At 45.9% G+C, this 23,972-nt stretch overlaps 1 protein-coding gene and 1 long non-coding RNA gene across 6 annotated transcripts in view; both read left to right on the forward strand.

The window, feature by feature from the left end:
• Window positions 1-23,972, forward strand: part of LOC135378927 (caspase-7-like) — a 307,214-nt gene that overhangs the window by 202,492 nt on the left and 80,750 nt on the right. For 3 of the 4 annotated variants that reach the window (XM_064612101.1, XM_064612099.1, XM_064612103.1), the window contains exon 9: window positions 11,540-11,608. The exons of the other annotated variant lie outside the window; for it this stretch is intronic. In XM_064612101.1, the coding sequence (XP_064468171.1) occupies window positions 11,540-11,608 (69 nt within the window). The remainder of the gene's footprint in view (window positions 1-11,539; window positions 11,609-23,972) is intronic. 4 annotated transcript variants of the gene reach the window in all.
• On the forward strand, window positions 314-6,756 carry LOC135378926 (uncharacterized). Of its 2 annotated transcripts, none has more exons than XR_010418639.1 (9): window positions 314-5,717; window positions 5,773-5,796; window positions 5,898-5,924; window positions 5,984-6,016; window positions 6,072-6,095; window positions 6,194-6,226; window positions 6,353-6,379; window positions 6,437-6,469; window positions 6,627-6,756. It is a non-coding gene; the product is annotated as an uncharacterized LOC135378926 (long non-coding RNA). The 2 variants fall into 2 exon arrangements; XR_010418638.1 differs by having other exon boundaries at window positions 6,437-6,454; window positions 6,511-6,756.

Here is a 23,972-nt window from a genome sequence, read left to right on the forward strand (position 1 = left end):
TAAATATACATTCCGCAATCATCTACCGTTTTCTGAAGATGCGTGTTGGTGTGGAGCAAAGTATCAAGCATACATCGGTAGGAATTCAAACAATTTGATGATACCAATCGCTGATTGATATACACATTAATATACTTAAACATTGCAGCTCCCAAGTTATTCACGGGGAATACAACATCGTTGACTACACCATCCGCCGTTCTTGTATACGGATCACTCCCATCGCTTCTCAATATCTGCATAGTTAGTTTAATGTACATACTAGAAACATCGAGATAGAGATCGGATAAGTTGCTTATATTCCATTCAATCGTAGATTCACCGCCTGTAATTGTTGATACAGGGTAGAATAATTGATTCTCGCATGATTCTATAGAAATTTGAGTGGGTGGGATTTGAAAAAGCTCACACTCCCCCTTCAAAACCAATTCGGACTGGGCGTGGACTACGTTGACCAGTGACATGTTTGCGACTGAATACAATTGTCACCCTCTCCCATGTTTTATTTTTTAGGATTGTTTACCTGTAGCCCCTTTTTCCCACCCCTCCACTTCTTTCAAGTTGGAAGACAGTGTGTCGCTTCTAAGAAGAAATGAATCGTTTCGCAGCTCTTTCTAAGCATCTTCCCATGACGTATGGTAACGAGTACAAAATCCGATCCCGTGTCGAGACCTCCGGCGTCGTTTCGCGACTCTTCCTAAGCAGCTTTTTATCGCATCTTCCCACAACCTATGGTAACGAGTACGAAATGCGATCCCGTGTCGAGACCGCCGATACGCACCACTTCTAACGGTTTTCTTTCAAATTGGACAACTCCGTATCGATGCGCCGGTTCTAACGGCTTTTTTTTTTTTACTTACCCCCACCACAATCCGTTATCGTCGCGACCTCCCATGTCGATGCGCCGGTTCTAATACCTTTTTTTAGTGGACAGTCGCACTTATCTCCACCACAATCTTGCCTTATTTCCCACATTTTTACTATCCAGTCAGACAAACGGACGCCAGCGTTGACGAAAATATTTATTCCTCACTCCAATTGGGTTGCTTGTCAAAGACGTCTTTTCTTCTTCTTTTCCTACGTCTGCCACCGCCGCCAGCAAAATCTTTTAACACTTGCGACTTAAGCTCGGATGCACTGTTTCTAATGGCTTCTTTCAGATGTTGACCATCTGATAGTTTTCGTGCCAGGTTTTTTGCTGCATTCATTGCAGTCTTAGTAACGTATGGATGTGCTCGTCGCAGGAGTGGTAATGCAAACTTGCGCAATGATTTAAAGAATCCACTGCCCCTCTGGAACATCGGACCTGAGTACGGCATAATGTCCAGTCCGTGACCGTAGTGGATTTCCGGGATTTCTTTAAGATACATGTCTAAAATGTAGAGCTAGAGCTGTTTTGCCCGGTCCTTTGAAGTGGAGAGGTCGACCAGAGTCGTCACACAACTTAATTGAAATGAAATTTATTTCATTATGCAATAGCTTAAAATATTGTATGTTTTGGAAAGCATAATGAATGCTACTGTCTTCCTTTGCAGAGTATGGAACTAATTTTAATATGGGAAACTTCTTTGCACCCAAGTGCGATGATTCGATAATATCACAATAAACTATAAAATGATGGAATAATGGTGTAAGTCTGAGGTGTGTGTTTCCAATTGTACTGTTCGCAAAAGTTGTAATTGGTGCAAAACCTAGCATATTAGAGAGGTATTCTGATAGATGAATAGTAACACCGTGAATTGGGTTGATAGTGCAGAGCTTTCTCTCGTTACTATATGTGAGTAGAGCTTTGCCTTCTAATTGATTGTTGATTGTATGTAGCAGTAATTTCGGAGTTTCATAATGATCTGGTGGAATAGTTATTCTTTTTGTAACAAGTACTTCTTTCTCTATAATCAGGTCATAAGTGCGTTCAAATGGATCTCCATAGTAGTAGGCTGTATCATCTTTTGTATTAAAATTATTTAATCTGAGGAGATTCTTGAGCTGTTCTGGAATAGCAAAGAGACTGTGTAATGGCTGTGTCAATCTATAACTATTCTCCCGGAATGTTACATTTGCTTCAATTTTGTGTGTTTTAAAAAAGCGATTTAATGTTGTCTTGATAGAACAACCTGGAATGAATGCGATCAAGCCATTTGAAGTAAGAATAGAAATTTCTTCTAGTATGCATAGCTGTGAAGCGTATTCCTCTCGAAGGAATGTGTCCTGACGAGGCACCTTAGAACCTACCACAGTATTGCCTTGAATGGTTGACACTCCAATAGTCTCTTGCAAGTTGTCATCTATAAATTTAATTGACCGAACAGAATGTGGTAAACGGAATACATATCTCCCTTCAATATAATTGATAGAACTGTTCAAGTCTTTGAAAAGCTCTAGAAGGGCCATTTCGATAGTTTTTTTAACGATAATAGTCTTGCGAACCTCTGCAAATTCTTTGTAATCAACCTGCATGACGCCATCATCACTCCGCGGTATATTGTAGAATAGATTACAGATCGATAGTTCTTGTAATCCAACTTCATACTTTCCACTCAGTTGTAGGGGTGCATTCAAAGCAATTGTAAAGTTGTCCAGTGTATTTGTTGGATATAATTCGGTACAATCATTGGACAGGAGGTACATATAAAACTCAGAGCCTGGCAACATCGTGCACTGGAACCCACGAATTAAATGAATCGTCATAACCAGCCCACTTCACTTTATAATGAGTGACTCCATCAATTTTCTTACTGGATATAATTTTTGCAATTGGATATGGGTCATCAGGCTCTTTAATAACGCGTTGCAATTCGTTTGCATAATATGTGCCCTCTTCTTCTACACCATCTGGGCCTGCAATGTAAAAGACAGGTGGATCTGTTTTCTTATACCTCGAAATTGTATAGATAACGTGAGACCAGTGTCCTGTGTACCCCTTGTCAAATATTGATCGATTCAATAGAACACGAACTTGCTGGCCAATTTCGAATGGTATTGTGATGTCATCATCTTTTTTACTGTTTAGTCTATTGAAGAGTTCAACTTCGTTGCTTTCATTCACTTCATTCGGTGCCATTTTAATAGTTCTATGGTAAGAATTGTTATAATCTTCTATAATCTTTGGAAGAATTTTAAGGTACTTGTGATGTCCTTTACTGCGGAAATAGCGGAATAGGCGGCCTTTAATAGTTCTAATGGCGCGTTCAGCTAGACAAGATTTAGTAATTGAAAAAGAATGATAGAGGGTTATAGCATGTCGCCTACACCAAGCCTGCACATGTTTGTTGAAGAACTCAGACCCCTGATCTACTTGGATTAGCCTGGGGGTTTTCCCTCTCTGTCGATATATCTTCATAAATCCTTTCTTCACATCTTCACCTCGCTTGGTCTTGAGAGGTGTGGCCATGACTTGCCTCGACAAACAGTCTATCACAAGCAGTATGTATGAGAATCCTTTATTGTATTTCTTGTATTGGATGAATGAAATGAGGTCTGCTTGATGTAGGTCATTCAGGTGGAGTGAGATGACTTTCCTTCTCTTAAATCTTCGTCTTGCATCTTTGTGGAGAGTATAGACGTCATCGCGTTGTAATTCTTGTAGTGCTTCTTTCCTTGTGATTTTCCGTGCCTTTTGATAACGTTTGACCCCTCCGAGCCCGCCGTCAGGTGATCTGTAGCTCATTCTTCTGAGAAATATTCTTCATCCGAAGATGAAATCAACTTTGTTCTTTGCGGCGACTTGTAGGTCTCCCACAATATTTTCTTCTTTGATTTTCTTTTCTGTCTGATCTTGTGTGATGGTAGAAGTTTTGACACCTTTAGAAACCAAGCGGGCCTCACTCGTTTATGACCGGATAGGTACAAGACCAATTCCATTATACTAGAGCCCTGAATGGTTTTGTTGTTATGAATGATTTCTCCTTTTTCATTCCATGACAAACTCCTCGGTATCGCTGACACTATGCGCCTAACTTTTTTAATATTTATATTATCTGGTAGAGCGTCATAATCGAACTTTCTGCTAATACTTTCCTCCATTTGTAATGGTTTTATTATTGGCGGATCTGATTCTATTGTCGGTTTCAATTGATTTTTTATAGTGTAGTACATAGCTGTTAGCATACGCTTTACCTTTACATCTTCACTTTCATTAGATTTCAAAATAGTGTCCACTGGATTTAATACCTCGATTTTTGTTGCCATTTTCAAACACCAGCTACCTTAGCTATAGCCCGCCCTGCTACACCACCTAATATACTAGTCAAGCCTGTCAGTAATAGTGGGAGTAATGGGACCAAACCTCCTCGTTGTCGATATAAAAACTTTTGTAGCTTCTTCGGTGATTTGTGCAATGTTTTATATGCGATGTATCGAATTGTAGCTTTATATTTCTTTAAATCTTTGTATAGTTTCGGTGAAAGTTTAACATTACCATTCAATATATTCTTGCAAACTTCGGAAAGAGCTTCAATGCTGTGCGGAGGAGCCTCCTTCAATATGTTTTCCCGCTCTTTTGGAGTGCAGGTTGCAAGCACTTTAAGGAAAGTTAAATGGTGACGTAGACTTTTCATTTTGGTATGAAAACAAATTGTGGCTCGAGCTTGGTTATACCTGTTCGCAATCTTTTATCAGACTGGGTAAGTGGGTGTAGGTCAATCACTAGATAACCAAATGGTTTCTCTGTTGCTTGTTCGAATGCATTCAGAAAGTATGGCAACCGTGATTTCCCGAAGATTTGTCGTCCTAGAAGTTCGAGTTGCGTACGAGATCTTAAATTATTGAATAATATTATATATGTGCTGTTGTGTGATAGAGTGCGGTAGTTTACATCGTTATGGAATAAGTATTGGCAAAGAAAAATAATTGATGCATTCTTGTGATGGGACGCTCTTGTATAGAGGTGAACCATATCTTGCATAACATTCTTTTCAGTCATGAGATCGTCAACTATAATCAGTGTTGGTATGTTCTCATCCCATGTCGTTGGTAATTCTTTACTAAATGTAATTTTAGTGAATTCATTTTGCCAGCTAGCGTCATATTTACTAACATAAAATATTTGTTCTGGGACTACACCGAATACTGATAGATTTCTAAGGATGTTACGAACTAAGTAAGTTTTTCCTGACATGGAAGGTCCACATATAATAATTCGTGCAGGATGGATGAAAGAAAACGGTCTTACGTCGGACATTGTGTCGCAGAGGTAGAAGTGAAACTGATAATAAGGTGTATTGATAACTAGATTTATTACCATCCACTGTCGATTTGATCAAATTGACTTTTTGCAGACTCTCGTTTGATCCTGAGGAGACGTTCGTGAGACAAAACGCGTCTGATAGCTTCAGCTTTTGCTTCATGGATTTCTTGTTTCAGACGCCATTTCCTGTCTTCGGTAGACTCAACTTCCTCCTCTTCACATTTCTTTCCGAAACAGCGACGAAAGAGCTTCCACATAATTATTTTGGGAGAGAGCTCCTGGTCTGGGGAACGAATGGGAGAATGAGGAGGTGGGCTCGCTCGAGCGGTAATAAATGGGAAAGAGTGGAGAGGAGGTTGTATGATAATGAGGATGCGCGCGTTTAAAAGTTTCTTCCTCACTTGACTGACACATATTCCAAAAAATGTCCAACGAAAACGGTAAGTTTTTTGATCCGCAACATAGTTCTTTTTTTCTCATGGATATTGTCTTTTTTCAGAACTCAGATCGAGTCCGATATACTTTGAAAATGGTAATGAATTATAAAGAATATGAAAAAGGTGGTTAAATTTGATTTCTTGTTTCAGCTCCAGAGTCGCCGCCGCCGATATGTATGTATTATTGTGTCGCGTATATTGTTGTTGTTGTTGTTGTTGTTGTTGTTGTTGTTGTGTGTGTGTGTGTGTGTTATTAATTGATAATATCTTTTCAGCATACACGCCAGTATCGGATTAGAGCAGTAAGTTTTTTTATTTACAGTGTAGTTCTTTTTTCTCATGGCTGTTGTCTTTTTTTCAGTATTTAGCTCTAGTCCAACATTTTTTCCAAATGGTAAGGAATTATAAAGAATATGAAAAAGATGTTTAAATTTGACTTCTTGTTTCAGCTCCAGAGTCGCCGCCGCCGATATGTATGTATTATTGTGTCGCGTATATTGTTGTTGTTGTTGTTGTTGTTGTTGTGTGTGTGTGTGTGTGTGTGTGTTATTAATTGATAATATCTTTTCAGCATACACGCCAGTACTAAGACCAGCACCTGAATGTAAGTAAAAGTTATAGCATAATTACAATAATAAATGATGTTCACTTACAGATTACTGGGGTCCGTCGCCACAGTGCATGTATTAATGAAATGTATAAATTGATATTAATTTAGATTCACTTACAGATTACTGGGGTCTGCCACCACAGCATTGTATGTATTATTGAAATATAAGTGTGGTTTCGCATAATAACTAAATCTACTTTTCAGGTCAGTGCTGTGTCCAACGTGAGTTATCGTGTGGTAAGCAAATGTGACGATGTTAATTTTATGTTTTCTTTCAGGGGCGGAAACAAAAGAGTTTTAAAAAAATGTAATTGTTAATACACTAATGGAAATATTTAGAGAGCAATAAATGTATGTATTCTTTATTATGTGTATTGTGTTTCTTCTGTTACAGGTCGTGAAGGTTTTTCGGCTGGGTTTTTCTCCTTCACCTGATTGGCATCACAATTGGCACAATTCCCAGCACAATTGGCTTTAATAAATATATCGCAACCTGATTGGCATTACAATTGGCATTAATAAATATATTTTCACTCGTACTTTTTTGTGTATGACCCTTCTTTGCATGTCTCTGCATGTTATAAGCGCGCGGACAAGCCTCCGCACTGGCGCCGCACGGGGAAAATACACGAAAAAAGTCGGCGCAGACGCGACGGTGGCGCTGCCCTGGTGGCGGATATAGTCAAATGGACCCCACCTATTACTACTAATTTCACGCGTATTAGCCGCGGCTTATGCGTGATTTTTTTCCCACGGGCGCTCCGCGGCTTATCTGATTACTATTTTTTTCCTGGTATTTTCCCCATACGCCAGTTTTAACGAAAGAGCTGACAGTGTTTCTGGAACAGTACTGACCTGCCGGTGCACGAGCAGTGTGTAACAGGGGCGGGTCAACATTCGAGTAGATTGATCTTCCTGGTGCATTCCCCCAAGCAGCTTTAACGAAAGTGATGACAGTGATTCACGTCTTATGGAAGCCCACTGACCCATCAATCCATGAAAAACGCCCAAGAAGGGCACAATCCGAAACTGCTAGAACTCTATAGACCTGACCTCCTTTGTTGCACAATATGCTGACCCCGGTGTATGGACCACAGGGTTTATGGCCTCCACGCAAATCAGTCGTCGCGTATTGCCAGCGGCTTATCTGCGAGTGCGGTCAGAAAATTTTCAAAATGTTCCTAAGAACCCGTCCTGCGGCTTATCTGCGGTGCGGCTTATACGCGTGAAATTACGGTATTGGATGACAGAAAAAAGAAGGTAGTCGGTGGTAAGCCATGTTGTCGTTGTGCACAAAAAGGCCACAACGCCAAGGGCCCAAGAGGAAAATTACAGTGTTCCCGTTGTAGAGGTTGGCACGCATCGGCAGTGCGTGACCCATCGTGGAGGCCCGAGAGCAAGCGCATGGTCAGCACGGAAACAAGCAAGGCCACAAGCGTGTTGGTCCCGGACGGACTAAACAGGAACAGCTCTCAGGTACCCCTACTTGCTTTTAGGTGCTGGGTAGCAGCCAAATGCAAGTACATCTACGTTCGTGAAATAATCGACGAAGGTAGCCAAGAGACTTTCATAAGGAAACACTTGACCGAACAGTGAAGTCTTCAAGAGAGCGACAACGTAGTCCTCACTCTCAACACTTTTGGATGCATGTCGAGTTTGAATCCCAAGCGATGTGACGTAGTGAAATGCCACATACAAAGCCAGGTTTCACCGTCAGAATAGCCCTTTGAAGCAGATGTTGCTCCTAATATATGCAGGAATGTACTCTGGGCGCCCACTGACATTGACATCGGGCAGAATATCAAAACTGGACGGCGCCGATGACGTATTGTTCCCCAACGTTCAGGACATGCAAGGAATTAATCAGCTTCAGGAGGCAGATTAGCTGTAGAAATAGTAAGGGAAAAAAATTTGCGTTGCAGTCATAACGAATGCCTTATCGCAGTTAAAACAAAATGGGATAGACATTTCAAAGTCCCACCTCAACATCTGGTACTGAATGTGCAAACCTTGAATGCTGTGACCTGCGTACTCAGAGCCGAGTGCACCTCTAACGACGACATGGTCAACTCACTGCGGAAGTTGTGGAAATTGGATGACATCGGCGTTGTGAATAATTCGTCAGGGAAGAACGAAAATGACGGAATCAAAAAAAAAAAAAGAAATTCAAACATGGTCAAGAAAGCGAACTGAGCTACTCGGTTGCCCTGCCTCTGGAAGGTTTCAGGAGAGAGCTTATCTAATAACCGATAAATGGCGAAATGTTGTTTGAACAGCTTACTTACCGTACATAATGAGACGAAAATGCATGCATTACATATGATTTGTACTTGTATCCTACTGGACTGTCCATTGTCCGAAAAGCGAGTTTCCACATTACTGTGACGAAAATGCATCGAAAAAGTTTGATCCTCAGAAAAATCGTCCATAATTTCAGTTGTCCATATTAACGAGGCACGACTGTAGTCGATATAAGTAAAACATTTTCGAAAATTTCCGGCTTCTTCGGCTATGGTGAATATGGGTCAGAAACGGAGGGAAGATGTCGAAAGGAAAATAAGGAAGGCCGAGGGAAGGCCGGTGCCCCGGAAACTGGAAGAACTCGCATCATTGAGGCATGCGCAGGAGCTGCAGGAGTACACGAGTGCTGCGGGACCCAGCGGGTTAACACGGCCCTGAACTCAGCCTTCCGAGTCGCGTGTAGCCTCAATAATTGTACGCGAGCTCTCCAGCCCATCAATGGCCACCCTGATGGTGCTTGCTCTCACAGTATTATTATATTGTCTCTAGTGTAGCTAGTTTAGCGTTAACATTTCTGGACACTGTAAGAAAGAAGGGCGAGGCAGTGAGATAACCTTCAGGAGAGGTCCTTCTCTCTGTCTCGTTCCCATTGCAAGTAGTTCATCATGCAATGTCGAATTGACGTCATTGAATATAGGAAACCAGATCGGGAGGACGCTGTCGCCTCCAATTAAAGTGAGCAAGATGTACAGCTTGGGACAAAAGTTTACGGAACACTGGGGTGTCGTTTTTTTCCCTTGGGGTGATACCCTAGCAGCAATCAAGAGTGGACACACATACTGAGAGATTGATAGCACAGCCGGTCATCCGTTTCTTATTCGACCTCTTCCCGATATCTAGCACGGCACCTCTCCGTGCCGTGTTCCGTAAACTTTTGTCCCAAGCCGTACGGACGACCGTGAAGAACTCTCATAAGGGTCAGCTGTCACACCAGCTACGTAAAGCTACGTAGCTATTTTAAAGCGACACAAGTAAACACTAGCTGAATAAACTTTTATTGTCTTGGAAAGCATGGCAAGGTGCACACAGCAACGTAAAATAGCCCGTTCTTGCAATTTTCAAATGTAACACGACGTATTCTAAAGCTCTGAAGAATGCACGGGTTCGTAGTGCGTATTCAACGCTGGGAAATCTTCCCACGGCTTTTCAGCGAAACGCGTTGCACAGTTAAGTCCAACGCTGAGCTAAAGTCACTGCGGTTATCATAGGGGTCAGTTGTTCCATATGAGGTGTGGAAATAGCCACGTCCCTCAACTGGTGCAGCGACTGACAGCGCAATCTATATGGGCAAGATGGTGTTTCAGTAGCTTTTTAACAACATGTTAGAGATGGTGTAATAACGTAGAGCTACTTTTTACATTTAACATGGCGGTCAACCAGCCAGTAAAGGCTAGCTGGTACGTATCCTACACAGATAGGACAGACGTGAAAATATAAAATGTAAAGCTTAAGATAATAGGTTCTTCACTGCTCTGTTTCTTTGTTTTGTATACGCACTTCCAGTGGTATTCCATTCGGTACCCCTCCACAATAACGATCACGAGAAAATGCAGTTGAGACAAGCTGCCCCTGCCAGTATGGTAGCCTGCCCTGTCACTGGGGCGCAATGCCACACTTGACGACCTCCGAGCAGATGTTTTTTTATAAACTGTTTTTTAAATACGGCTCTATTTTAATATGTGCTTGATGTAGCCAAAATATCGTACTAAAATCAAGCGTTGGACTCATCAGCCTGACGAAAGTACTTTCCTCACAGCAAAATACCCGTAAATATTGTGACGACTCTCCACCCGACCTCCCGTAATAGGTGCAGACTGCAGACACGCCGTCGTCGTCAAAGTACATCCCTCTCTCTCCAGTGCTCCATGTCCGCATGTACTGCGCCATAGCAGACGGCCCGGCCGTTCTAACGTGAAGCTTCGAAAGTATTCTTGACAAGTTCTACATATAACATGTCTTTGCAAGCACGGCAAATTGGTTTGGACGGCTCCCGTGTGCGTTTGCCAGCGCGGCGGCGATGCGTCTTGAGTGAGGCAGCTTTGCGGGGCAATGTCTGATGACTGCAGGAGTGGTGAAGCGTTTCTTACGTTTTTTTATTTTTTCCCGGCAAAAACACAAATATGATGCTTCAAATAATCTCTGTGAAATAAATGTTGAAGGGGCATACTATCAAACACAATCGGTCTTTTTTTTTATCAAAACCACTTCCGTGTGCGATTGGTGACTGAACATCTGGTAAAAAGGAATATTTCCGAAAGTCATGATTTTTTTCTGCGCGCCAAGTCTGTGCGCCTCAAAATATTTTAACACGTTCTGTGCTCCCTACACAAATTAATTAAATAAATATGGAAAAAAATCGAAAGTCCTGAAAAAATATACAGGAAGTTTATAGTTTTCTCGGGGCATAAATACTTCATAAAACGTGGGGATCAGCCTTCACAGCGTATTGGAACGAAAGCATTATGCTTTGCCTTCACTCAGAAGAGATTTTGTTGAAATTTGCGTAAAAGCGCATGGGAACAATGAGCCACAGGTTTTTTCAAAGACATCTGGGAAGGTTGGGCGCAATGACTAGTGAGTTCGGCATGGAATCACCTATACGTATGTCGATCTGAGCCACCCGCAGCAACGTCTGCGAGCACCACACCGCAATCAAAATGCGTGCCACCTCGCGCGAGAGGTGGGCCCTACAGCAAACTTTCAACCAAGGTAGATGGGTAGAAATCCAGCGAACCGGTAGAGATGTAGGAAGGGAGTTGCCTCAGGACAGAAGCCGCCGATATTTCGAACTCAGTCTCTGTTCGAAATTCTGTCCTGACTGTCTGCTTCTGTCTGCTTCTGTCCTGAGGCAACTCCCTCCCTTTCGACCAAGGTGTACGACGAAGAGGATAGAAGGACAATGGCTTAGGATTAGCCTCGTTTTGTGCTGAGGGCTATCTGGTACAATGCCCTTCACAAATGTCGCGGTACAGACACCGTCAAGTAAGAATCGCATTTTTATTTCAGGAGATCGACGTGGACGACGAACCCACATCCTCGCACCCAAGTACTGTTGTGAACAGACAACTGATAGATGTGAGTATGATCTATATGACGTACATTTACACATGTGTATTTTGCTCGTGAAATAGAAGACGACGTAATTACGCGCCCAATACAAGAAAATATATAAATAGCGACTCTAGGAACACCAAGAAGAGCGCGGAAGTAAAACTCACAGGCAGAGCTGAGAATTTTAAGTTACAGGCGGAAAATTGCAATAGACTGGAAGGTTCCATGATAGGCAAGCCTGAGCGATGGGCAAGACACGTAAACAAACACAAACACGATTTACCACAATTGTTTACGACGCAACGAGTTCCGCAATGTTACATTGTCTCTGGGAGATTAGTATCCTTGCAACATCACCATTTACTGACGTTAATCCTCAGACTACCGCTGATGATGTTCCGTATTCATCAATTGCTCGTATCCATCATTTCAATCGTATTCATCATTCCGCTCCACTTGTGCGTCTTGCGTGAGGGACTTGCATTTTACAGAAATACACATATGTCTTGTGAGGGGGAAACCAGCCGGTCTTCTCAAGGTAGCTCGTAATCGTCATCATCAGGCTGAACTCTTTGATTTGCTTGGTGTGCGGATTCTTTGGCTGTGCTGTACGATGCCGAATAAATATGGTTTCTTCCCGTCAGAATCCTTTGTTAACAGTTTGGTAGAAGTTCGCTACGCATTTCGAGTCCTGAGTTTCTACTAGCTGCTCCTTCGTCCATATCTCCGTCTCCCGTTCTCGCATTTCTTCATGACGCACCTCCGTTCTCGGAGGCTCGTACTCAGGATGCCGGAGCCAGCGTGATCCTCAGGTTTTCTTGGGGACTGGAAACCAATATATTGAAAAGTGGCTCGCGTCCTACGGCCGCGTGAGCTCACGCAACCGATGGGACGATCCTGCTAAACTGAATAACATCGTACTCTACCTCACCGACCTCGCGAGCATTTGGTTAGAAAATCATGAATCGAAGTTCGAGACCTGGACTATCTTTTACAGTAGTGTTCGCGAATTGTTTGGCACCGCGGCGGCTAGGAAGATGGACGCTGCTCCGGGCCTCTCGGTACGTTACCAACAACACGATGAATGTTACACAGCATACGTATATCGAGAACGTCCTGGCTGTTTGTACTCGGGCGGATCTTGCCATGCATAAGCTCGAGATCATCAACCATATAACCAAAAGCATCGCTGAAAAGGCCTTCCAGTACATTGTTCTGAAGGAATCTTCCACGGCCGCCTGCGTGATCGAGGCGTGCAGATCGCTTCAAGAGGAACGGAGCTCGCGCGGCCTGCGTAGCGCGTCATTTCGCGCTGCCCAACCTTCCGTGTCTGGTACCTCGAGCCTTCCGGACGTGGGAGCACTCCGGATGCTTCTTCGTCAACTGATTCGCGAGGAGTTGTCTTACGTAGTGCAGCGAGCAACTCACCTTGAAGCCTGTCCACCACTTGCGCAACCTGAGTCTTACTGCCTGCAGCCTTTGATACGAGACGACGTGGCGGCTGCTCTGAGGCCGGACGCGCTACGACACTTCGTCCGTCCTATGCTCATGAACTGCGCTCGTCATCCGGCTGGACTCCGTCGCAGCCGGTCTCACCGCAGCATATAGAGCCTATACTTATCTCTTTACTTCCATACCGTCACTACCACCTGTCTGTTACCGGCCGCAATGGCGGCGCCCTGAAACACGCATACACATACACATAGGCGGTCATACTACCGATTTTGTCGGAGACGCCAGCGGGGCATCAAAACTCGAGGTATATTCTTTGCTTACGACTCTCGTGCACGTGCAAAAGCGGATGACATGCTGTTGGACCGCACTGACTACGTCGGCTCCAGAGCGAACTTTTCCCGCGACCCGCCATGTTATCCGCCCCCTCAGCGACACCGTCAAGTCTCACCTTCCTTGGCCGGTCCCCTGCGCGTTCCGCACTTCGTCAGGGGACGCCATCAGCGCCGGAAAACCGCTCGTTGCGGTCCGGGGATGAGGGCGGACTCCACTGTTCCAAGAGTCACAAACTCCTCCGTGTTCTCCCCACAATGTCGTGGATGTTGTTCTCGGTGGGATATCTGTACAGGCTCAGATAGACACTGGTCCTGCTTCATCCGTGATCACGTTGGACATGGCTCGGCGCCTGCGCAAAGTGATGGCCCCCTTTTCTGGACCGTTAATGACATGTGCTACTGGGGATCCAATTTTGCCCATCGCTCGTTGTACAGCTCACGTACAGCTCGAAGGCGATTGCTACCCCGTCGATTTTTTGGTCTTTGCTTCCTGCCGTGGTGACATGATTATTGGCTGGGACTTTTTGAGTGCGATCTCAGCCGTCATAATTTGCGCGCAGCAAAACATTTCATTGACACCTTTCTCAACGTATGATGTTGACGACTTGCCCCCTCCGGGTCATCAAGTTTCTCTTCGTGAAGACGTTGTCCTACCCAGGCGGACAACTTGCATCATTCACGTACTGTTGATCCCATCGTCATGGCTCGCTGAAGTCATCATCACGCACGAAAGTCCCTGTCTTGCCAAGAAATTTGGGGTTGCGTCTTATAGCCTTTGTCGTGTGGAAGACGGCTGTATACCTCTCTCGCTGACAAAGGAAACCGCCTTGCTACGTGCTGGCTTCGTTTTGGTGGCTTGTGAAGCGGTGACGCCGTCCGCGTTGCTCTTGCTAGTGTGGAGGTAGATACAGGCATCTTCGAGAACGAGCCCATCTCAGCAGCTGATATCGCCACACTTGAAGCAATGACCGTTGTTTCCTTGCCTCAGGAGCATGGAATGAAGCTACTGAACATTCTCTTCCGTTACGCTTCCTTTTTTTTTTATTTGGGCGACTCTCCTCTTGAATCAGCCACGCACGTGAAGCACCGCACAGACACTGGAACGAGCCCACCTACTGAGACAACGACCGTTCCGTGTTCTGACAACTGAACGGGATGTCATTGACAAAGAGGTACAGAACATTCGGCCTCGAAAGATTATCCGACCCATGACCTACTACTATACTAGAGACCTGGACAGCCGCAACGCTCCCAGCACCGGGGTAGTAGTTCTGGCAATCGCCGCTTGGCTATGGGATTTGGCGCTAGCTCGCACTATTCGTTACCACGTGACTTGTCGAAACCGCGGCGATGTATGGTAGGCTGTGTTGACAACGACGAAGCAGTATAAGAGAGATAATAGCGCGTGCTTAGCAACAGCCTGTGTATCCCTGCGTAGCAGAATAAAGGCGGTGGCAAGGGTGATTCCCTCTCCCCAATAATGCTATGTGGCGCTTGCAGCGGTCACTAACGTAACTAACCCGTGACCCGTCTCTCCCATAGGGGATCGCCAGCTGTCCAGGTCTCTAGTATAGAGTAGGTCGTGATCCGACCCTTCAACAGTCCCTGGGCGTCTCCTGTTGTTTTGGTCCGTAGAAAGATGTCAGTGTAAGCTTTTGCGTTGACTACCGAAGACAAGATAACAAGGCGGGGCGTGTACCCTATGCCCGCATCGATGACACCATGAACTGCTTTCACGAGGCAATCTACTACTCTTCACTCGACCTGCGGTCCGGGTATTGGCAAATCCGCATGTCTGAAGACGATATTAAGGAAACCGCGTTTGCCAAGCCGGACGGCCTCTATGAGTTTTTTGTGATGCCCTTCGGCTTTTGCAACGCTCCCGCCTAGTTTGAACGAATCATAGACACTGTTTTGCGTGGACTACGCTGGCACATATGCCTGTGTTACAGTGACAATATTACCATATGTGCTTCTACCCTCCAAGACCGCATCTCACGCATTTCTTCAGTGCACGACTACGTTGCAACCGCCGGTCTCCAGATGAATCGAAAAGAAAAAAAAATGTTATTTTGCTTCCGGAGCATAAAAGTCCTTGGCCACCAAGTTTCACGGCAAGGCATATCTGCAGACCCAGACAAAGACCGCGCGGTTTTGGACTTCCTAGTTCCAAAAAACATCAAAGAACTGCGAAGCTTCTTGGGGCTTTGTTCTTACTTTCGCCGTTTCATTCGAAAGTTCTGCGACCTTGATGCACCACTTACCAAGTTTCTACGCGGTGACACTCCCTTTGTCTGGACTCCTCAGTGTGAAACGGCTTTCGACAGCATGAAGATTGCTTTGCCTTCGGCGGCCGTCCTTTCGCACTTCGATCCCCAGTTGGTTGCCGAGATTCATACTAACGCTAGTGGATATAGTATCAGTACAGTTCTCGCAGAGCGTTGTCCCTCGGCGACTCATACCTCTATGGCAGACCCTTCACAATCATCACGGATAACCATGCGTTCTGCTGGCTCTGGATCCTGAAAGACCCCTGTGGCCGTCTAGGTGGTTGGGCTCTCCGCTTGCAAAAATACGACTTCGTCGTCAAATACAAATGTGGGAGGAAACATACTAATACTGATGCACTTTCTCGGTGCCTACTACCTCCAGATCCTACTCCCTCGTGCAGCGCCTCCCTACTTACGATACGTCCCCTGAGTTCCGTCGACCCGGCTTCGCTCCGCGTAGCTCAAATCCGGGATCCGTATTACTCGACGTCTGTACGTCAGCTGTATGGCACAGAGCCTTTCACTAACAAGAAATTCCAACACAAAGTCCGGCAGTGCGCCTTATTCGCTGGCCTCCTGTAGAAGCGTAATTATTCCTCTACGGGTCAACGTTTCCTCCTCACTGTGCCTGACCCCTACCGGTTCCACGTTGTTCATGCCCTGCACGACGATCCAACGTCAGGACATCTTGGATTCTTCAAGACACGTGAATGGGTTCGGCATAAATATTTGTGGCCGCGGTTATACTGATCGGTCTTGAAGTACGTCACCGCGTGCCGACCCTGTCAGCAACGGATCCCTTCCCCTCCCCCACATACGGGTCTGCTGCACCCCTTGCTGCTCCGGAAGCTCCCTTTCAGCCAGTCGGCATTTCTCTATTCGGCCCTGTACCGCAGCCGTTGGGTCATCGTGGCCATAGACCATTTAACTCGTTACGTCGAGATGGCCCCGCTTCCCACTCTGAGGAAATAGCTGATTTCTCCACCAACAATATTTCACTCTGTCATGGCGTCCCTCGTTACCTGGTGAACGACCGCGGCCGCCCATTTCTCGTGAAGCTACCCAAGACATCATCTCTGCCTGTTCAGTGATACACGCGCCATCCTCGGGCTACCTTCCGCAGACAAACAGCCTCAATGAGCGCTTCCACCACACGCTGGCCGATTTCCTGTCGTTCTACGTCTCGGCTGACCACACCAACTGGGACTGCCTATTGCCATTCGTGGCGTTTGCCTACAACGCCGCTGTACAATCGACTACGAACTTAACTCCTTTTCATCTGGTGTTTGCCCGTGACCTGTTCTCTATGATCGGCATCATCTTCCCCTACGTCCCCGACACGGGGGTCAACCTCACATTGGCTGAAGCGGTATCGCGCGCCGAAGAGTATCGGCGCGCGATAGGAAACGCAAGAGGTAATAATTGACTTCCTTTCTAACTTTTTCCTGCAAAGCCACAAGAGTGCAAAGAGAGTCACAAGAGCACCAGTGCTTCGTCTGTGTTTTGTTTGTCTTTGTCCGCTGCACTGGGGTTTAATCGCCTTTAGAATGTAGCACCAAACAGCCCGGTTTTTATCGCTTTTTAAGTCTAAAGGCCATAGCATTTGAAAAAAAAAACAATAAAACATCAAGCGAATGACTACCGGTGTGCAAAGTTTGAAGCACCACGGGTGTGATCTCGCATTTTTGCGACTCGATCTAAATGTGTAGCGATTGCTAAATTCACACTGTAGTTGACCATGCCCTGCGGATACCATTGACGTTACACACTCGTATTTATGCCCGTGGTCTCACTATGCTCCTTTGGCCTGGTTCTTAAAAATCAGTCACCAAGGGGCGACACCACCCCATCTAAATGTTGTCCAGCAGCAGCACAGCTATCTCTAAAGAGGTTCCCTGCAAAATTCGTACTCCCAAAATAGCCATTCGGACTTGTGTTTCACCACAAGCCTATTATCGATTCACAAAAGTGAAGGTGAAATGTTTTCAGGAGGGATGAGTCGTTTCCGTTCTTTCGAGATCCATGCAATACGAAGTACCTGAGTACTACACTGTGAGTCAGTATCAGGTGATGCACCACGAATAATTTTAGAAAATTGACGTCATCGTCAACGTTAACGTTAGTTTCTTCTCTCTTGTTTTGATTTTCTTCTTTTTGCAAGAAGCAAAAAAGGAAGAGAAAATGTTGTGTTGATATGGCGTATTTAGAGCTTCAACTCATGATAACAAATTTCCTCGCCGTGCTTTTTCTGGTGATTCTTTCTTGTTTTTGACATTGTTATTCTAACCCTCTGTATGCGTGGCGCACTCTAGCCTCACACGAACCTGGTACGGGGATTCGAACCGGCGTTGCCTTCCATTCTCGACGTCGACCTGTTTTTTTAGAAGATGTCGGACGATGCATTAGTTTCTAGAAGGTTCGCAAAGTAAGATCAGTATTTGTAGAATACAAGGCTTATGATCAGTCACAATTAGGGTTGGCAATCGGGATATCCGAAGTCCCGGATCCCGGCGACTTTTTGCGTCTCGAAGTCCCGCGATTCCTATAGGAAAATCCCGGGATTACGTGAGAGGAAATATGACAGGAAAATAAAATACTTGTAGGCCATCAGTCACAGACTGGCTCCTGTGTAGGGAAACAACACTTTTTATGACTGGAGGTGGCAGAGGACCGCTGCCTATACGTGGGTACGGATATTTGCTGAGTCTCGTTTCTTCTTGCGCAGAGGCTGAACGAGACTTCAGTTTGGCAGCCTGTATTTTCACAAAAGTTCGTTCCGAACAGCGGGACACCACCCTCGACGCTCTATAATTTCTCATGTCGTGTGTTAATCACTGTAGAATGTGATAAGCACGCAGTGACGGTGTTGTAAACTGCTTGGTGTTTTGTTTCTTTCCATTCGTCTTTTTTGTTGCTGTTCGTCATTAAAGTTAAATGTTCCACCGTATGAAGAAGTTATAAAGTAATATTTCCTGTTACTTGAAGTGTAGCGGGACTCGCCTTCTTTCCACGTGCAACAGTGAAATGTGCATAAATAGAAAAGGAGTGGCATTTTCACAGCGGGAAAAAAAATAACATCTAAGAATTTCGCCTTCACTATTTTGCAGATGTGACTACACTGCGAATCTTTGAATGCCTTCCTTCAGGAAAATGTTTAATTGACAAAGAGCGCCTGAGCTGCGCACAGCGCGCCGGTACAGTCACTTGAGGTTGACAGACTTGGAAGTAGACGATGAAAGATGAAAGGCACTGAAAAGGTTGGCTAGCTGTAAGACTCGAACCCACATCTTCTGGATTGCCGGTCCAGGGCTCTACCAATTGAGCTAAGCTAACACACCTTCTCAGCGACTTCCAGGGTGCGTCATCTGAAGGGACAAACCAGCCACTCTGTCCCAGTCGCTGAGAAGGCGTGTTAGCTTAGCTCAATTGGTAGAGCCCTGGACCGGCAATCCGGAAGATGCGGGTTCGAGTCCAACAGCTAGCAAACCTTTTCAGTGACTTTCATCGTTAATTTCTTAGGCAAATTTGAGGCGTTGTATGTATTTGTCCCTTCTATGTTGTTCCAGCCTCAGAACATCAGTTCTCTCATTGGAAGTAGAGTCCTGCACGGCTCGCGGGACCTGCAGGCACCCGCTGGTGACCCGCACGTTGTTACGGGTAGCCAGTCTAGGTTTTCAGTGTCGTGCGGGCGTGTTAACGGTGGAGTGGGCAGCGGGTCAGGTGAGGTGAACACGTTTTACCTAAACACTATGAGAAGGCACACCGAGCTGCGCAATTTCTTATGCATATGTACTGCAGTCGCTCGAAATATGATGTAAAACGTCTCTGACAAGTGCGGTGCAAACTCTCACACCGTTAGGGTGCAACAGCTCTCGTGTGGCCCTTTTTGTCCATGTCGCGTTTCGTATCATCATGCCTGAAGTCACAGCAGCATTTGCCCATCCCCCCCCCCCCCCCACGTGCCCTGAAGTCGTGCAAGAAACCATGCACGCAGACATATCTAATCATCGGGCGCAGACCAGGGAGTACGCTCAGTTTACTCTTCAACGTTCATCGCGTTGCGGGTACCGGGTCGGGTGATCTTTTTTACAAAAAATGCTATGTGGGGGGGGACTGGTCTCAATTGGTAACAGGACGCGGGTTGCGTGTCGGGTGGGGATCTAACCGTGCGGGTACAGGTCGGATGCGGGTGAAATAATTCTGACCCGCCCCGGACTGTACTTGGAAGCACCGTCTGAACTCGTCACAATACAGAAATCCCGTCGCGGGATCCTGTATTGACCACAAAGAACCCCGAAATCCCGGGAGTGCAAAAATGGCCCGGGATGACAACCCTCATTCCAATGTAACTTTCATATATTTTTCATATATTATTTCATATATTATTTAATTTTCATATATTTTCGAAGTCACCATGGTGACTTTGACTATAATTCATCCAACGTCATTTATGTCATTCAGTGCAACGCGTGTCAAGCACAATACGTATGTCAAACCAAAACATATTTTCGGATCAGGTTCAACAACCCCCGGTCGGATGTTAATAAAAAGCTAAATCTTCCTGTTTCTCGTCATTTCAAACAGCCTGGTCATTCAATAAATCACGTCGCCCTTTTTATTCTTCATTCTACCTTTAGCTCCGATAGAGGCAGGGATCAACGCGAGTCTTACCTCATTTGCAAATTTCAATCAGTCATTAACGAAGATCCCGGTGCACTTTCAACAGTAAGGATCAGATAAGGTATATCTGATTTAGACGATCAGATATACTTTCCTTTTTTCTTTTATTTTTCCTCTTTGTTTTTCTTGTCAGCTACGGCCTCAGTACAGCTCACTCTGAGCTGGCTCCCCAAGACAAATGACATCACCACCCGGACTTGACCTTGCAGAATGTTCCAGAATATGACTCACGGACAACTGCCACGTGGCATACTTGCACCGATTGTGACGTCAGTTACCCGACCTATTTAAGCAATGTGCAACCCCTGTTGAGTTCTGGACAAAAGTTTACGGAAGGCGCAACCGGCGTATTTTCTCTGGGCAGAGACACCCTAGCGGCGAGCCGAAGAAGGCGAGTTCACTCGTTCAGAGGGATGGTGCTTGTGGCGACCCACCGTGGTAGTAGTGGTAACTTCGCATTTGAAATGGTTTTGTTTTCGCTCTACTGCACCAAGCGCGAGTTGCTATCGCGGGAAGGGAGTCTCTCCGCTATCGTAGTGATAACGGGCCGCCAAGATGAAGGCAGACGACAACAAGCTGCAGTAATCTTGATTTCTTTTCTTCACCTCTTTTTATACGACAAAATATAAGAAAAGAGAACGTATCCTTAAGCTCAAACAAAAAGGAAAAGAGGGATGCGATGCTCTTTTAATACTTTGTCGGCCCCCCTTTCGCAGCAGTGGCGGAGGCCGTGCGCACAGGCATGGATTCATATAGCCGACGGATAAGGTCCACGTCTCCACGTAGTACGGGCCACTCTGCTTCTATAAATTCCCAGAGTGCATCTTGCTCCTCGTAGGCGTCCGTGTCTTCGTTATTCTATCCTTCAGGATTCCCAAGACGTTTTCGCTAACGTTTAACTCCGTGCTCTGCGCAGGCCATGTCCGCTGTTTAACGCCGAGGTCGTCGAGAGGGCGTTGGACAGTCTTGCCTCGATGGACAGAGCTGCCGTCGTGCTGGAAATGGTAGCACCCATCCGGGAACGGCCAGTCCAGAGCATAGGGGAGCAGTGCCCTCTCGACAACCTCTGCCTAATGCAGCTGACATGGCCTGCGCAGAGCCCGGACTTAAACATTATCGAAAACGTCTGGGACATCCTGAAGAATAGAATGAGCAATAGACGGACGCTTATAAGGAGCAAAGGTGCATTCTGGGAATTTATAGAAGCAGTCTGGTCCTTAGTACGGGAAGACGTGAACCTTCTCCCTCGGCTATACGAATCTGTGCGCATGGCGTCTGTTATTGCTGCGAAAGGAGGGCCCACAAAGTATTAAAAGGGTATCGTATGCCCATTTCTCTTTTTGTTTGTTCTCAAGGGTACACGCTCTTTACTTCTGCTTTTGCTGAATAAAAATTAGATAAAAAGAGCTAGGCCACTGCAGCCCGTTGTCGTCTTATTTCGTCTTAGCACCTTGTTATCTCTACGATAGCGGAGAGACTCCCTTCCCGCGATTACAGTGTTCTAGAAGGGTAACATAGTGGGAAGAGGACCGGCCCACTACCCAACGGCAGCTGAGCCAAAAAAAAAAAAAAAAGCGGGCGGCCGCGTGTGGCGCTGCTGTGGACAACCCGAGCAGCAGTGGGAAATACCGTGGGCGCCTGGTCGGTGTGATACTTCTGTGCTTCCGTTCGGTTGCCTACGTTTTTCAAGCGCCTTCCTTCAACATGTGCACTTGTGAAAGAAACGACTGGTGAGCTCTGAGGGAGAAGAAAAAGAAGACGGACACGCATTGCGTCGCATTGGGCTGCAAGACTGGGTACCCCGGCAAACGCTTGGAGGATGGCACCAGCTCCCGTGGCTCAGTGGTCAGCGTGCTGGCCATGTCACGTCGAGACTGGGAGGTACCCGGGTTCGAATCCCGGTGCCGGCTGTGCTGTTTGGGGTTTTTCCTGGGTTTTCCTCAGACGCTTTCAGACATATTTCGGCACAGTTCCCTTAGAAGTCGGCCCAGGACGCACATTCCCCCAGGGCGTGAGTCGTGACGTTGCCCACATACGTGAGGCCGACAACGGCAAGCCCTATCACCACCACCACCATCACCACCCTGGAGGATGGCAGGAAACTTTCCCTTTTCCCCGCACCAAAGGACGCAGAACGGAGACGATTATGGGCATAGGCGTCTGAAGGTGGGGAAAGGGGGGTCAGATGCCCCCCTGACCAAACACTGGGGGGGGGGGGCGACGCCTTCCCACCACTGAATTGACGCGATTGCCGCAAGTGCCGGGTGCCTGTTACGGTATTGAGCGGCAATCCGGAAATAAACCGCGAGCTTACATAATTCAGAGCTGTGGTTTTCGCATTACGTACAACTTAAAAAGCGATAAAACCCGTGCTGTTTGGTGGTACATATTAAAAGCGATAAAACGCCAGTGCGGGGTGACACGAGAAGCACTGAAACACAGCGCTTCGTGTGTGTACCATCGTTTGGTGTCCTTTGCACTGGGTTTTATCGCCTACGACTTCTCTGGGTTGCATTTTTACAAGTGCAGAAGAGAAGCAGAATCTTTGTTATATTGTGCCTCTGCTGCAGTGGTGCTGCTTTTTCACAATTTTCATCGGAGTTACCACTACCGACTGGTATTGAGAGTACTGAGACATATATAGAGATGGGGCTGCAAAAGTCGTCTGAGCAAGTTCCTGAAACCAAATACACGTGTGTGATTTGGATCGTGCATACTTGAGGGACCAGGTACGACAAACAGAATAAGACTAATCGAGGTCCGTATAGGAGCATGTTGCTTTCTTGAAAAACATCTGCCCTTTTTGTGGAAACGTCCCTTGTGATAAATGTTGATGCCGTTCCATTCATCCGATCACTACCATGTGTATTTCAAAAGCAAAGTTACCACTACCACGATGGGTCGCCACAAGCGCGCTCTTCCATCCCTCTGAACGAGTGAACTCGCCCGCTTCCGCTCGCCGCTGGGATGCCTCTGCCTAGAGAAAATACGCCGCTCGCGCGTCCCGTAAACTTTTGTCCAGCACTGTACTTCTTTTGTCCTGACGAAGACAGTGCCACTGTCGAAACGTCGACCTTTCTTTTAAGCGTTTCATGGCATATTATAATCTATGTGTTAAATTACTCATTAAATAAATTGTTTGTAAGCCAAAAGTCGCCATGCCAGTACTGGACAGCTGTTTCGGCCTTCTTGGGCCTCATCAGCAGCACGCAGGCAGGCAACGTTTGAGCGAATGGCGTCAGCAGGTCACGAAACACATGATTCCTCCTGTCAGTGTGAGCAAAGTCACCACTAAAAGCCCAATGCAAAGCCAGTGAAGTATACTAGGAAAAAAAAAAACAGCCGGAGCTCTTTGGCTGCACGTATAGCACATGTTTGTAAGTATATGTTTGTACAAACATATGCTATACGTCTCTCGGCTATAACTCGACAAAAAAGTAGAGAACTAGAGGTAGTTTGTCCGACTTAACATAACAAAATAACAAAGTTTACTCAGACGTTTCGTCCGTCATGCGACGGACGTCATCAGTGCCAAACTGAAAGTCATGAAGTGATGTCATTTGTCTTGGGGAGCCAGCTCAGGGTGAGCTGTACTGAGGCCATAGCTGAAAAGAAAAAAAAACGAGGAAAAAGAAACTAAAAAAAACGAAA

The sequence above is a fragment of the Ornithodoros turicata genome, chromosome 1 (genome assembly GCF_037126465.1).
Source record: "Ornithodoros turicata isolate Travis chromosome 1, ASM3712646v1, whole genome shotgun sequence".
Lineage (NCBI taxonomy): Eukaryota > Metazoa > Arthropoda > Arachnida > Ixodida > Argasidae > Ornithodoros > Ornithodoros turicata.